The sequence below is a fragment of the Archocentrus centrarchus genome, chromosome 10, assembly GCF_007364275.1.
Source record: "Archocentrus centrarchus isolate MPI-CPG fArcCen1 chromosome 10, fArcCen1, whole genome shotgun sequence".
NCBI lineage: Eukaryota > Metazoa > Chordata > Actinopteri > Cichliformes > Cichlidae > Archocentrus > Archocentrus centrarchus.
In genome coordinates, this window is record NC_044355.1 from 4,201,442 (window position 1) to 4,218,058 (window position 16,617).

General features: G+C 40.2%; 1 protein-coding gene across 2 annotated transcripts in view; it reads left to right on the top strand.

Annotated features, from left to right (window-relative positions):
- fstl5 (follistatin-like 5) overlaps nt 1-15,058 on the top strand; it is a 208,425-nt gene extending 193,367 nt beyond the window's left edge. For both annotated transcript variants that reach the window (XM_030738618.1, XM_030738619.1), the window contains 3 exons: nt 3,718-3,825; nt 5,408-5,532; nt 12,682-15,058. In XM_030738618.1, coding sequence (XP_030594478.1) covers nt 3,718-3,825; nt 5,408-5,532; nt 12,682-13,384 — 936 coding nt within the window. In that variant the 3' untranslated portion in view covers nt 13,385-15,058. The remainder of the gene's footprint in view (nt 1-3,717; nt 3,826-5,407; nt 5,533-12,681) is intronic.
- The last annotated feature ends 1,559 nt before the right edge of the window (nt 15,059-16,617 follow it).

The following is a 16,617-nucleotide window of genomic DNA, read 5'->3' on the forward strand; positions in this document are numbered from 1 at the left end:
GTAATTTTCAGGCGAAACTGGAAAAAACAGGTTCACGCCAGTTTTGCTGGAAACACTGAGAAGAGGGTCTGACGATGTTAGATGGCGCAAGATTATAAGGAATGATCTTACCTGTTTGTGCCTTTGTCAAAGTGAAAAGTGCTTGTTTACAGTAATCTGATGCCATCTGTGCCAAAAAAACAAAACAAAACTCAAGGTTGACTGAAAGCAACATATTCCACAAAAACCTTTGATACATCAATACTGCGTATGGGCATTTTCTGTGATTGATTTTGCTGAATGAAGGAAGTGCTTTTTTTCCTGCTTCATGAAACTCAAATATCTGAAGGCTTTGGACCACCTGCTCAAACTAACGCTCTACCCTAACTGAAAATGACCTTCATCCAGATATTTTGGAAGCATTTACATTAGAGGTAGTTGGAATATTTAACTTATATAATAATTTAGTAGAACATTATTACGAGTGAGTGCTTTGGTGTGCCAATACATGAGGAGTGCACTCCCAAGCACGTTCAATATAGCCAGGCTTGCTTTGTGTTTTCTGGCTCAACAAAACCTGAAACCTTTATCAGAGATGGTGGCGATCAACTTTATTTGTTAACCCTGGCTTTCTTCATCAGGCACTGGAAATTAATTTTACAGGCTGAGTATTCTGAATGATAAATGCCAGTAGACTATATAATTTTCCAGTTTATGCTCTATTAGTATGAGTAAAACACCACAGAGTATAAAAACATATGTATAAATTTCCTCATTCGTCAACTGAATGCACAGAAATGAGTGAAACACACACTTTATTAAGCTGCTTTGGTCCATATGGACATGATAGCATCATGCAGTTGCTGTAGATTGTCAGCTGCACATCCATGATTTGACTCTTCTGTTGCACCACACAGTAATTTAAGCCACTTAAATCACTTTTCATCCTCATTGTGATGCTCAGTTTGAACTTCAGCAGGTTGTCTCGATCAAGTCTACATGCCTATATGCACACACTTTTCATTTATTCATTTTTCTCACACAGTGGGACGTCAACTTGCAGAGTTCGTTATTTACTTGAATCCATGCCACTGATTGCAACGCAGTCCCAAAGCATGACCGATCCAGTGTGATGCTGAAGAGTTTGAGAGGCATTCTCTTCATAAACACCTGCACCCTTTTTGTCCTCCAAATATACATTTGCTCACTGTAGCAATCTACAATTCATCTAGTTTTCTTATTGGATATTAATTTGCAAGCTTTTGATTCCATGAAGCTTATTTTTGTGGCACAGTGCAAACTCCCACTCCGAAGTCAGCTAAGTCTACTTAAGGAAAAATGATTCTGATTTGCTTTTCTAGCAATTTTTCATGCAGCTCATTTAATTTCTTTCAACCTGACCTCCTCTTTCTGTTAACTGACATTTCTTAATTCCATTACAAACTAAGGAAGCTGCTAGTTAGAAAAAAAATGCATTTTCATGTAGTCCTGCTTTGTGGGGATCAATTATTCTCTTTTTTTTTTTCCCTCCATTTTTGAGAGTACTCAGCAGCTACTGGTTGTTGGGACGAGGTTTGAGGAGTACCCTGGCCTTTCCTAATGATGACTGAATAAGAAAATAGGCCTAACAAGCAAGTTAAGGTCTGAGACCTTGGTAAAACTTATCTGAGAGGTCAAATCTCATAGGGTGCCCAAACTTTTTTTTTTGCTATTCCAAAATTTTACAAAGCACAGAGAGTTCGATACTGTTGCTTAAAATGTTACAAATAATGTTTCATATTTACCTTTTTAGACATCAGTTAATCATTTACTCGTTAACTATTCTCAGTGACAGAAATTTTGACCAGGGGTTTGCAGCCACTGCTGTCCCCACTGCAGAGGGATAAAATCATTCTAATAAGCAACCTTAGTATCAACAGCAGATTGCAGGACTTTGTCCTTGTATTTGACAAAGTCTGTTGTGTTTCTTACTTGCCTGAAAGCTTTCCAGTACATCAGCCCAGCTCTGTTCCACTTGAACCGCTGATCTAAAGTGCTGCTTTTTCAGCTTTAAGATCAGCTTTTGTTTGACTGCTAATCCCTGACCTGACCCATTTCATACAAACTGCAACTGTCAAGACCCACACTTAACCTTCGCATCAACGTGATGACCGAGTAACCCTGAGACCCACTTCTTCATGGATACTGTCGCCTGGCAACACTTCAAAAATACTTTAAAATGGCAGTTCCTGCCAGATACCTCACAGGTGGTGTGAGGACCGCTCCTTTAACACTCGGCCGCCTTGCTGCACTCTTTTTCCTGAAGGATTTTTTTTTTATATATATATGTAAGGCTTTCTCAGGAAATGGCACAGTTCTTACATTCAGCACATTTCTAGTGTGTAGTGTTGAGTTGAATCATCAGTGTCAGTGTTTTTTGGGTTTTTTTTTTTTTTGGGTGTGTCAGAATAATTCAAGGCTGCTCAGATCCCTGCAGATGTTCCTGACACCGTGATAGCTGTTTACGACTTGCCAGCCTCTCTGGGACCTGCCAGTAAGCAGGTTGGTGTCCCAGAGTCTGTCACAAGCTCATTATTCAGTCGCCTGGAGGTTTAGCTTCATTGCATTATATTACCAGTTGTTAATTAACCACCTGAACCCGTCACTCATCTCGAATAGTAAGAGACACGTAAGTTCTGGTTTCCCAGATTTTCGTGTACTCGTTGAATTATTAATATGACTGACGTGCAGAAAGCAACAATAACAAGCGATTTGCGTTTTGAAATTTGTAACCAATTAAATTCTCAGTTTACAGTTTTTAATGAGCAAGCTGTATTCTGTGCGTTTTAACTAATTAATTGTAAAGTGCATGCGGATACTTGTGTGGAAGCAGCTATAATGTTTTCGGTCCTTCATCTCTTCATAGATCTGCAGAAGTTACTAGAGCATATTGGCTGAGGATCTTGATAATCTTCCTCAGCCAGAAAGAAGTTGTCAGTTGAGAGGAAAAGAACAACGTGAACACCTGTTTTCTCTGATGACTACATGCTCAGAGATTAGTTAGGATTCAACAGATATTCTCATCTTATTTGGAATAATTCTCTTAGGAGAGGTTCACTCTCTCAGAGATACAGTATATATATTTTGCCAAGGTAAACAATACCATTAGGACTTTGTGGCAAAACAAATATTATAAGAAAGCAAGCTGCAGTCAAAGGGGGTTGTGGGAATACAGGGTTGCAATAATTCTTAAAAGATGATTGCTTTTTCTTGCTGTTGTGGAGAGTAAAGCTACTGCATGCTCTCTCTTCCCCTGAGCTTTCTGTATTCCCTTTGAGCCGGCTGTCTCTCTGCACTCAGGTGGACATAATGCATGAGGAGCGCTCCTCTGTCACATACGACTCATCTATTGTTCTGGTCGGGAATATTGCCGCTGTGCGTCAAAGAAGGGATAAAGACTGAAAGCAATTACTTCGGTGTGGTAAAGCAATTGTGTCTGTCACCACTTGATTTGAAATGCAGCTCAACACCAAACACACCTTATACATAAAAAGCGCACCTCCAATCTGCCTTGTTAAAAGAAGACTTGGTCCTGTCAACCTGCAGCGCATTAAGTCTGCAGGAAAACTTTTCAAAAGCATTACCACTGGACATCAAAGAGGGATCTCTTCAAACAGAGTCTAGTTTGCCTTGCATTATTATACCGCGGCCCTGCTGTCTTTAAAGGCTCGGTTTGGTTTGCACTGTGTTCTCTTTCAGACGGTCAGCACTGACCCGTATCCGGTGAAGCTCCACTATGACAAATCTCACGACCAGGTGTGGCTGCTCAGCTGGGGAGACACGGAGAAGAATTTTCCTACCCTGCAGGTGTGTTTATGGTTGACTAATTATATTTCAGTGTTTTTCACTCCTCTACAGTCCTTGTCCTTTTCTGTCCTTGTGAAACTGTTCAAAGCAGTGAGTTAAACAAACAAGCACAAAGATGCAGACAATCAAGGCAAACTAAGGATGGCTCACATCCTTTAAATGGCATTTTATTCAGTACCTGTTAGAAACTCAGTCCAGGGCTGCTCATTTTTCTATACCAACAGTGCCAAATTGACTGGTTATTAACATAGGATAATTTTCTATTACTCAACTAATCTTTTCAGATTTTTATTAATAAAGGGAACCAACGGAAACTTCATATCATCGTATTGCTTATTATATTTCACACTGTGTGGAAATATATTTGTGTAGGCTGTAAAGTCAGCAGCAGGGAATAAATATTAGCATAACATTACCAACAAAGCCAATCCAGGAAGTCAAAGGTAATTAATAACCACACTGATTTTCTTCTCCCTACAACAAATTCAGCGACTTCTGCTGTGCATTATCTGACAGTTGGAAAAAAAAAAGTATTTTCATTGCTTCTCACTATGAGTATATTTTAACTTCTTAAATGTAGATTCCTCCAAGGTGTCCCATTCTCCATTTTTCCAAAATGACATAGATGCATTAATCACTCACCTTTTCTGGGATTTTCAATTGTTAACCTATTTGTCTTGCCTGCCTAATTACAAATCACTTTGAGTGCAGCAAGTATGAAGACGGGCACATTTTCAGCAGTTTTTGGTTCTGAACGACCACTGGACTCAACATAAATCAAGTCATGTAAACTTTGGACCACAAATGTAGAAACAAACACAAAAAAAAAAAAAATCAGCAGTTGGTCCTTTTTGCACCTCAGGACTGGTCTCAGTGCTGCTCCTATTTCACATTGCTGCCTAGAAGTCCAGTCCGGACCATTTGTGTTTCTGTGATTTTCCCACAGATTTCAAATTTGCACAAAGAGCAAACATTAACGTGTTGGGTCGGTGTCAAACGGACCCAGTAGTAGTTGTGCTGTTACAGTACTAACTACCCAAATCAGCCAAATATTTCCTTTTTTTTTTTTCTATACCCAATGATTGCATCTTATAAGTTATTTGCTATAAATAGAATAAATATATATAATGAGTGTGTTTTTTTCACTTGTTTCCTCTGAGGGTGATCTTGATTCAGTTTGACTGTTGAGTGGTTTCAGTGGAAATTCCAGCTTGTCATCACCAGCACAGAGATTTATAATGCAGGGATTTGGTCTGTGGCATTTTGCCGTCAGCACTGTGGGACAATCAAAGCAAACCCTGCCTACACACGGCCACATGTCTACATGCTTCCATGCATGCATGAGTATTATTTAGACACCGAGGAATATAGCACACTTCAACTCAACAGCACGAGGAGAGGCTGAAGAGTTTTATCTGTAATAAATGCTGGAAACATCTGCAGTTTTTTGATATTAGTCCCTTTTGGTTCATTGTTAGCACCGAGTAAGTAGAAGCTAAAGACTTTAATGAGGAGAAACCAGCAGCACTGAGTGTATTCATCAAGCTCATTTTAAACACCCACCTGCTTCTCTGTTCACCAGGTGATCAATCAGGCCAGCGGAAGAGTCTCCCACCACACCGTTCACACACAACCGGTCGGCAGGCGCTTCGACAGGGTGGACGACTTCTTCATTCCTGCCTCCAGCCTCATCATTAACCACATCAGGTACATCCAGCAACCGTGCCAAGGTTCACCCCTTTAGCATTTTATTCACTTTAAAATATCTTCAAGATTCAGTATAATAATTTGAATAGGTGTTGTTTTACACTACATGAGAGTGTAAAACAATGTGCTACAGACACAAAAAAAGTCCAGTGTGTTTATTATTTATCCTGCTAAGTATTAGAAATTTTTGAAATGTCAATGCACTCTCGACTTTACATTTCTTGGCAGTTTCATGGAACAGTTACAGTGTTGCCACAGAAAGTCACAGCTCAACAAGTTTAAATGTAAATCAGCTGTTGTGGATACTTAAAGTTTGAAGAGAAGCCACGAAGAGAACAAAAATTTAATTAATCACTTAGTTGCAGAAATGTCAGAATACAAACCTAAAAAAGTTCAAATTAATCTGTTTTAATTTTTCCAGAAGCATCACAACAGATCACAGATATTCAGCGTACAGTAATGTTAAACAGCAAGTGGCAGAAAACATTCTGCACTTTTGCTTGAAAATTATCTGAATTGTTACCAGTTTTCAGTACAGTTGAAAATTTTGGATTCATTAACTTTTTCATCAGTTATTGTTTAATCTCAAACGTTGCTAAGCTGCTTAAAATCCAATCTAAAACTGATTGGTGGTTGTGTGTGTGTGTTTAAGACTTTGACAAATACCTGTGCAAAGACTATAAATACTACACAGTAGCTGATGAAGTATCATCATGTATATTTATCTTTTATAATGTGCTTTTCACATGATCAAAAATGAAGGACTGACACGTGCAAATGTCTAGTAAGATAATCAGATTCATTTTTATACTTCCACAGATTTAATAATAAATCATAATAGATTCTGGATCCACCCTTCAGGGCATGTTAATCTGTAAGGCGTCTTCAAGCCTAGATTAAATCATGTGGCAGGTGGGACCTCAGCCCATCCAACAGGCTCACGTTCCAAGCCGTCAGATAAGTGCAGTTTAGTCAGAAGTCACTGGTGTGACAGACACCCGACACATGGGCTGCTACAATATTGGACACTAAGAGGTAATGTGCATCAAATTCTGCCTAAGGAGACATGAGGGGAGGTGGTGGTGGATGTTTCACATTTCTCAGCCAGATTGCATGGTTTAGAGCCTGTTTGGTTAGGTTTAGGAGTTTAGGTTAATTTAGGGTAAGCTACTTGGTCACATTACCCTGTATGTAGGAAAATGACATGTACAGTAAGACTACTCAGTGTTTAAGTCATGCAGCAACCTTGGGAGTTGAAAAAAGGACACTAACAAGAATGTGCTAAAAACTGCTTTTCCTTTAATGGCTGCATGAGGCTGCCTCTAAAAGCCAGTCAATGAGTCAGTCCCTAAAGAAAGTCTCTTTTCAGCCTGATACAGAAATGATTCTGGCCTCTATGAATAGTCTGTGAGAAATCTATAATAGGGTTAAACAATGCACATTGTACCAGCAAATGATGATCACCTGATAATTCAGGAGCAGCCATACCTGTGGCTTAGCTTCGTTTTAAATGCTGTACAGGTTGTCTACATAGTCTGCATTAATTAAAAAAAATGTTGATTCAATTGAAGCCTCTTACACCTACACACAAACACGCCTCCAGACTCTTAGTGTCAGATGGTCAAAGAGTGGGGTTAAGAATGAAACAGGCAGCAGTATTATCATCAAATACCCACAACTCACCCCGGTCATTAGCGTCATCTTTGTTCTCACCAAGATAAAATAAAATTCAGCTGGGAAAAAAAATAACAGAGCCAGGGGTGGGGTGGGGTGGGGTGGGGTGGGGTGAGGTGGGGGCAGTTGGCGCTTCACCTGCTCTTTATCGCTTTAGTTAATCAACAACAAAGCAGAGACCTGCTGAGTGTGGAGTGCATCGAAACGCTGCTGCGGTTTTCACATGTCATGAGCAGCTGTCACACACAGGCTTAACGTGGATAGAGAAAAGCTGTTCCCAAACGCTTGGCTAATGTCACGGAGAGACCGGGAACAAGCAGGAGGTCTGGAGGATTTCAGGAAGTTAACAGTCTCCTGCCGAGGAGGAGTAAGCAGTCCAGTGTGTGCGCGGTGGGAGCGTGGGTGGGGTTGCTGGCACAGCTGTAATTAGATCCACTGAGACCTGCAGGGAAGATTGCAGGAAAGTGTGACCACTTTTTTTTTTTTTTCCCCCAGTGTTGTGTGAAAATTGCTCTCTTTAACAGCTACTCATAGCTAAAAAAAAAAAAAAAGAAGAAGAAGAAGCCTCGTCTTTGGAGCTGCAAATATTATGAATGTTGCTCATGTGGCTAAAATGTGACAGGACCTGAGGCTAAAGCCGAGTACTCTTCTGTGCGGTTGGAGAATGTGTGACGACATGTGAAGCAGAAAAAGTTTTGGATCTATACACAATTTTTATTTGGGCAGTTGTTTTATTGGGGATACTAGGAAAGTTGGAATTAACTGCTGCCTCGTGGCCCTGATTTTTCTTTATATATCTGGTACTCACACAGCCATTTATCTGCTGGCAGGAACAAAGCATTGATTAGTCGATTTAGCAACATGAGCAGTGTGTGAACGGCCAACATATATTCAGCAACTTCCGGGGACTGTTTAATGACTGGGGATTCCCTCGGCAGCTACTAAAAAGCAAACAGGAACTTCCAGGGGCCGTCATTCATTACAACCATCGACTTACAGCCGGGCGAATCTACATGTCAGCAAAAAAAGGAAAAAAAAAGTGGTTATTTCTTATTTATACCGACATCAACAGTACCCTGCAGCTCGAGCTGCCCACACTCCTTTTTTTCCCCCCACAAATTTCTAATCATTGCACAGACTCCCTTTTGGCAAAACAAGTCGAGCGAGATGTTGATTCGATGTTTCTTTTTGTGCTGGAGGACGGATGAACAAGAATTGCTGTGCTTTAGATATATTTCACTGTGCAGCATCCATTGTCGCTACTCACGAGCTTTACCCTGAGGATCTTTTACTGAACTGCATAGCAAACATTACTCTGGGGTTAAGTGTTCAGACTCAGCCGTTTCTACAGTGAAAACACTGACACAGGGATGTGATGCCACACCAAGTAGCTGTAGCTGAACCTCACTGTGTTGTGCAGAACTGGGGAGAATCTTTAATGCATTAATCGTTGGTACGAACGACAAACAGCAGCTGTCAGTTTGGCACAGAGCAATCTGAGTCTGCCAATGAAGCACCCCAGCTGTGTTCACATCGCAGCGAGGCCAAACAACGTCTGATTATCAATTTTTCATACATGGTGGGGAAAAAAAATTCAAGCTGTTCAGAAAAATAATTGTTTCATCGCAAGATAAATGCACCACTGACCTTTTGCTTCCAAGCATGTTACCAATATATCACAGCATTTGTGCACTAGTCATCATCAGCCACAATATTGAAAATAATCTATGGCAAAACAATTTCAGCTTTTTTTTTTTTGGACAGGCAGAGTTTGTAATATTAGTCTGTAAATCACCGGCTCTACCTGCCACTGGATGAAAATGGTTTTTCAGGTTTAAACTGCACAATACGTTTTTCAAATGATTTTCTTCTAAATTGCCCGTCTCCCTTCAGAGCCTGTTTTTTAATATAGGTGGGGGGGATATTGTAGTAGGATCAAGAAGCAGCATGTTTAGTGTCACAGGGCTTTCTATAAGTCGCATCAAACCGCTTAGGTGGTTTGACCGAAAAGTCAACTCTTGAATTGAGAATTAGTCTTCAGTTAGTCATTCATATTTTAAGACTTAGCTCTAGTGAGTGAAACAGATGCCTGTGAAGACTAAACTAAACCAGTGTTTACTTTCAAGCCATTTTACAGTCTTCATCACTAAAGTACCGATTTTAAAACTAAGTCGTCTGATAACATTTTTGTTCAGATTTTTGCTGTATTTGTGTTTCTAAGTCACCACTTAGAGAGAAAGGCTAGAGCTTTTTGTTAGCGTAGATACTTTTTATATTTGATAGTTTTTTAGAGGTTGACTTCATGTACTTTAAAGATTGTCATTACCTCATTCAAAAATGCCAAATTTCCGGGAGGAGGACATGGAAGCTAAGATGGAAATGTGTCAGATAGAGGGTGGAAGGACATCATGTAGCAATGTAGTATAAAACTACTGTATTTAACATTAAACTATGGAAAATACTAGCCCCCCCCCCCCCCCCCAAAAAAAAATAAAAAATACAATTATGAGCCTGTGAAGAGCCACTTCACCAGATACCAGATGTTAAAAAGCCGGTCCCAGGTGATAAAACTGGAACCTTTTTGGTTGATAAGGAAGACTTTAAAACATGATGCTTTATCTTTAAGATGGCGCACAGCTCACTGTGTTTTATCATGTATGATTCTAATTAGTGACAGTCACAAATAACAAAACGATAAATGTTTTTCTGTCAAATAATGCAACAGAGACTCACTGCAGACTGACTGTGCTTAGAGCAGTGCCTGGTCACATGATTCCTATAGGAAAATGCTTGAGCTAGAAAAAGAACAATTAAATCTACTGTTTTGGCTTTTTCATTCTAAAACAGATAAAATGTAGTTTGTGGTGAGCAAACGAATCAAAAGAAAGGACAAACAGGTGTGTGTCACGGTTAGCACAGTCCAGACTGAAGTGGCCACAACATATGAAAAACTGTCTCATTAGAGGCTTGCAGTTTAATATGCCAAAAGCCACTGATTGTCAGCAGATCACATAATAAGTCAACTATAACTAATTAAGGAGTAAAGCCAGCCTCGAACATGTGCTTAACAGGTTATTGTTAATTTGTGTGCACGTGTTACAAAACCAGTCAAAAATCCTCAGATTTTCTGCGTCCCTGTGCAGCCTCCTGCTTGGCCCCAGTGGACGCAGCGATCTCTGGATCAATGACTCCCTTCACAGTGATGATAATGTGCTGTGTGGCTTTCAAACAGCCATTTTCTGTTCACAGGTACAGACAGCATGGTGTTCAAATGGCATAAAAGATGATGAATGACAGCAAGATTGAAGTGCCTGTCAGCATCGATCAGCTGGTATTCGCATTTAATTGAGGCCTGTCCACTCCTTGCATATTCTCCCCGTTCAGCTGTTAAAGTGTAATGTGCCATTAAGCGGGTCTCTGAGTTTTTCTAATGAGTAGCTTTTTTACTGATTGTTGCCCACATATAACACTGCTATAATTCTATTATAGGTGAAAGTGTAGATGATGCTAGACAGCTGAGACTGTCAGGGGGCAGACTTTGGCTGTTTTAGTGCTTAAATGGACCTCTCAGCAACGTTTAATTTTTACTCCTGAACATTTCTTTAACATTATGACAGCCCAACAGTCCTTTCTTATTAATTTCTTATTCCAAGTCGACCTTGTCTTGTTATGTACATTGTGCTGGTTTATTTAAGATTTTTTTCCGCCTGCAGGTTAAACATTTAGGGGGCTTTTTACTGTCAGATTTTCAACAGTTCATGACTGTTGGAAGCAAGTTACTTTAGATTTGAACTAACGAGATGTATTCTGCATTAATCATCCAAAAAAAGGCTGGGAAGCTGGTGCAGACATCCCAAAAATGTATGATTTTTGCCTCTCAAATTCAGCTTACTAGCACTAATTGCTAGTCAGTCTGTATTAGATCACAAATTACAGGAAGTGTAGTGCTAAACACAGCTGCAGCCGATGGCGTGATATACTGGGGTCATAAACCAACAATTTAAAAATGCAACTTGATGATGGTGTAGGATGAGAAGCTAAGAATCGCCAAGATTATTATAATTATCTTTGAGAAGAGATGAGTATATACTCCAGATTTCATTAACAGTTGTTGAGATATTTCATCTAATATTACGAGTGCTGGAAATAAAGGTAAAACTCAGAGGATTAACATCAGAAAGGGTTTAGTCAAAGTCTGTGAACCATGCCTGTGAAAGTAAATTACAAAGTTGTGCAGCAGTCCAAGCAGTAGGTGTTTGAATAAATAACTGAAACAATACTGTGTGCTTATAAAACTAAATATATAAAGAACAAATACAGAAAATTCTTTATTTTTAGACTTTGTCAGAATGTCAAATTTGTCAACACAACCAGCATGAAGAGCCCGCATATTTATTCAGATTGGCATGTCTGAATGACAGCGTGTGCACTGAAGTACCTGTTCAGGATTTCCTAAATGTGATGCAGTATGTAAAAATCAGGCTAAACCAGACTTTCATTTCTTTTCTTTCCTAAAATTCCAAAACTTGTACATTAACATGCAAAAAGCAGATTTTGAATTTCTCCACAAACTAACACCACCCATGCGCCATCATCCGCAAAATCAAGAGCGAGCTGTCAATCAGTTCTTTCTGTGTCCGGGCGAAGTTTCACATGTTGAGTCAAATTGAGCTGAACTGCTGCTCGGCCTTCTTTGTGCAGAGCTGGGATTCTCAGTCTGCTTCTTAAGGCTGACATTTCACATGCTGCCTCACACATATTGCCCTTGAGATCCATGTTCTAAGGCTAGAAAGGCTAGAAGTAAACTAACCAAATTGAAATAAAAATATAGATAGATTGGCACCAACGGGTCAAAATTTTATGAAAGCTGACGGAACCCATTAGGGTTCATCTTCTGGTGACCACAATATGATGCTCATGAAAATTCATACAGTAATTGTTGGGATGAATCCGGCAACATTTTGAAGCCACAAAGTTAGCGCTGTGGCTGCTGTATTTAGAGACCATATTTGGAGGAGAGGTCATCAGTTATTCACCGTTAGTAGAGTTGTTATGAAGGGGGGAAACTACCCAGAGAGGCCAAAACCATTTTTTGTATTTCTTTGGGTGTTTTAACATGGGGGAGGTATAGGGATTGATTTAAGCGCTTTGAGGTGACTGTTTGGTGTGATTTAGCGCTATATAAATAAAATTGAATTGATTGATTTTGAAGCAAGCCTCAAGTGCTCATTAAAGGAACTGCAGATTTTGGTACTTCTGCACTGCTGCTTGGATGCTGTTAAAGGTGGAAAAAGAGTATCACTAAAGTGATCTCCAGGTGAACTCAGTTACTGTGGACATTCTCAGACACCACTTTTGTACAAAGTGATCAGCTGGTCAACTGCTATGGCAGTTCCTTGAGAGCCCTAATGTGGATTTCAGAAGAAAAATGTGATACTGATTAAATCTTTGTTTTTCTCTTTAAATTCCCTACAGATTTGGCCTCATCCTTCATCGAAATGAGCCTGTCCTCCACAAGATTGACCTGGAGACGACATCGTACGTGAAAAACATCAGTTTATGGGAGTACAACTGCATCCCCAAATCCGTAGCCTACACCCATCTCGGTGGCTACTACTTTGTTAACTGCAGGCCAGACTCCACCGGCGCCACGCAGCCCCAGCTCATCTTAGACAGTGTGACAGACAGCGTGATTGGACAAAACCGTGACATCACCGGCACTCCCTATGTGTCTCCAGATGGCCACTACTTGGTCACCGTGGATGACGGCGATGGCTTGATGAGAATCCAGACCATCTCGGAACGCGGGCAAATCCAGGAGCCCTTCGATATCCACACCAACCTGCACCTGTCTGATCTGGCCTTCCAGCGCTCCTTCACCGAGGTCCACCAGTACAACGTGTTCGGCAGCTCCGGCCGTCAAACTGACGCTCTGTTTGTGGAGCTAAGCACCGGCAAAGTCAAGATGATCAAGAGCTTGAAGGAGCCCACCAAGTCATTCGAGTGGCCGTGGAGCAGCAGGAACAGGATCATGGCAGGCAGCGGACTGTTCGGGCAGTACCTCATGACACCGTCCAGAGAGTCCCTCTTCATCCTGGATGGACGGCTCAACAAGCTCAACTGTGAGATCACTGATGTCCTCAAAGGCAACGTGGTGGTGTGGGTGGGAGAGTCTTAGGTCACGACATCGAGACCCAGTGAGCTTTGTTTTCCTTTCAAAGGTACTAATGCACTGAATTCTGTTGCAGATTCTTTAGTTTTGTGGGAGCGTGATAATGAAAACCACAGATTCAGAAACCAAATTGACTTGTTAGTCTGACGGAAGAGGGACTGTCATCCAAAAAAATAAATAAATAAATACGTGAGGGCATAATTGATTGATATTGTCTTGAAGCCAAGTTTGTTTGTTTTGTTTTCGCCTGGTGGTTTGCCTCTACATCAAAGTTGCTTGCTAAGAACATTTTTCAGGAAAATTGGTATGAAACCATAAATATGTGCAACTTTGCATTATTATTTTGGTTGTATTCAGTGTGTGGGAATGCTGTAGATAGTCTCTCAAGAAAACAAACTGAAGTGAATCGGCAGAAACGCATATATACATAAATATGTCCAGATTAAATCTCGCAATTTCAATTTTCCCCATTCCTAACTTTTTTTTTCCTGTGCCTTCAAGGAAAATTCCCCTCCATCAGAGGAATTAGCATAATTATTCCCAGTGTGACTGCAGACTAACACCTCTTTCTTTGACCCCCTTCATTCATGGTGAGTGTGAGTGGTTCCTCACAAATTTACAGCTCTCGTCCACCGAATGCATCCAAGTCCATCTAATTAAAACGAGCCCTCGCTGTGATCCCATCCTGTTTGAAGTGGAGACTGAGTGGTTCATTATGGTTGTGTGCTCTGTAACCTTTGATCCGAAATTATAATCAGCTTTGGAAGGTCTTGAATGATATAGTTTTTTTTCTTCTTCTTCTTTTTTCCATTTATAGTCCAAAGCAGAAAAATGAAAGTCAGTGGTGATGTTAGGTAAATATTACCAGCTTTATACACTACACATTGTGAAATTGAAAGTATTTCAAAAATGTTCCTTAGCAGAGAGTCAATAGAGCACTCGTGTGGAGAAAATTCTGTCATAACTTTAATAACCCTGGACCAAATAAAAAAAGAAAAGCATCTTCGAGCGTAGCTGAATGTGGAGCATGTTTGACAGCATGTTTCAAGTGGATGTTTTCGTGTGAAATAAAGATGAGCTAGCACACTGGGGTAGATGTGGTTGCACTGAGTAGAGGGTCTCTGAGTGTGAGAAGCAGCTCTTTTTAAATGCTCCTGCAGTAGTCAATGAAACCGTTTCCTAGCTGGACACATTTCTATGCATTTTCACCCTAGCACTCTATGACTCTGAATCACAATGGGCAACTTTATCTCAAATTTAGTATGAACTTTTGATGTGTACAGATTATATATATATATAGTCATTCTGTCTTTCCAGTTAAAGCGTATATACTTTGATTTTAATTTTCCTCCTATTTTAAATTCTGGCTCTACTGCTGATGATGACCTCTGACCTTTCTGTTAATGTCCTGTACATAGCGGCTGGCTGTGAGTCCATTAGTTTCTCATCAGTGTACAGATTCTGTTCATTTCGAATAATCAGCACACTCCTTTTTAAGAATGAAAAACAAACACTGCTGTCATTATGGACATCCTGTACCCGAGCACCACATTGTGATCACAAACACTGCTTTCACCCTCCATATAGCCATGTCTCGTATGTTCTTTCATGTGATTGTTATTTATATAGAGAAAACACGCTTGTCATTTTACCCAACAATAAAAAAAATATATCATGAAACGTGTGTTATTGTGTCTATTTGTTGTTAAAATGACCTTCTATACAGGCCAGTTTACAGTTATGGAATAAAGGCTCCTTTAGGAGCCGAGCTGCCAGTTATTTATTCTGCAACAAGAACAAGGTCACAAGTCTGTTTTCCCTTTGGGTGCATTTATCCTGCAGCAAAGAGTGTTTAAGATAATTGTAAGAAGCAAATAAAGAAAATATAAATGAAGACTTGCTAGGTCTGTGAAAACTGAATTAAAGGCTGTGAGTTGCATGCAAATGTGTGTGTGTTACTGCAGTGCAACACAAACCAGAAATGTTCGCGTTCTCCTTCAAAGTCAAAGTTGTACCTTACTGCTACAACCAACATTTAAAAAGGCATGACGACTCTGGGCAATCGCAGCGGTGCGCTAGCAACCAAAGAAATCACAAGGAGATTTTTGGTGCAACAATATATGCATTTGAAGTACTCTTTTCCTTAATAAATTAATTACACTAGAACATCAGCACCTCCGAGTTTGAGGTCAAGGTTCTCTGCTGGAAAACAGTGGAATACTACGTACCTCTGGGATGGGGCAAAAGGCTGCCTTAAGCAAAGAATTTTAAGTATCTTGGGATCGTATTCACGAGTGACGGGAAGGGGCAGTGCGAGTCGGACCGGTGGATTGGTGAGGACTCAGCAGCAATGTGGCCATTGTACTGGACTCATGGTTCAAGAGAGCTGAGCTGAAAGGCAAAGCTGCTGATTTACAAGTCCGTCTACGTCCCAACTATGGTCATGAAATGTGGGTAATGACTGAAAGAGTAAGGCTGCTCACACAAGCAGCTGAAATGAGGTTTCCTCCATAGGGTGGCTGGGCTCAGCCTTAAAGATAAGGTGAGGACCTTAGACAGAGGAACCTCTGAGTAGAGCCGCTGCTCCTGCGTCTCAAAAGGAGATGGTTGAGGTGGTTCACTATCTGGTTAGAAAGTATGGCTGGGGAAAAGGACATCCTGCTTATCCTGCTGCCACCGCAACTTGACTTTGGATAAGCGGAAGATGATGGATGGATATAAAATGAGCACATTCAAAGTAGTAATAAAATCTATTAGTATTAAAAAAGTATTTATTATTCAAAATATGGTATTTGTGCTTATTATATTTATACATTAGTGGATTGTTATACACATTGGCTAAATTTGACTTAAAGTTGATCCAGATGGAGCTTATTTTGACTGCTATATAAAGTATCAGGTTAATCTATAAAATATCACATTTTGCAAGCATTTCATTTGGGAAGCACCTACCTGTGAACGCAGAAAAATTTTCATTTCCAATGTGCTGCAGGCAGCATAAGTTTAATGAAAATTAAACTACTCTATTGGAGTCCCTCAGAACTGAGTGAATCTCCATCATCACTGATGAGGCAAACTGTCCTCAGCAAGTTACGGTGTCTTGGTATGTAATGCCGTTTTTCCTGATGTCTTACACCAGTTCACATCAGTAAAACCACCTGGTTAATAATCTGTACGCTTTTCCTGGATAGAGGCCAAAAGAAAACCATCAGCTATGTAATCTATTTAACCAGATCTGG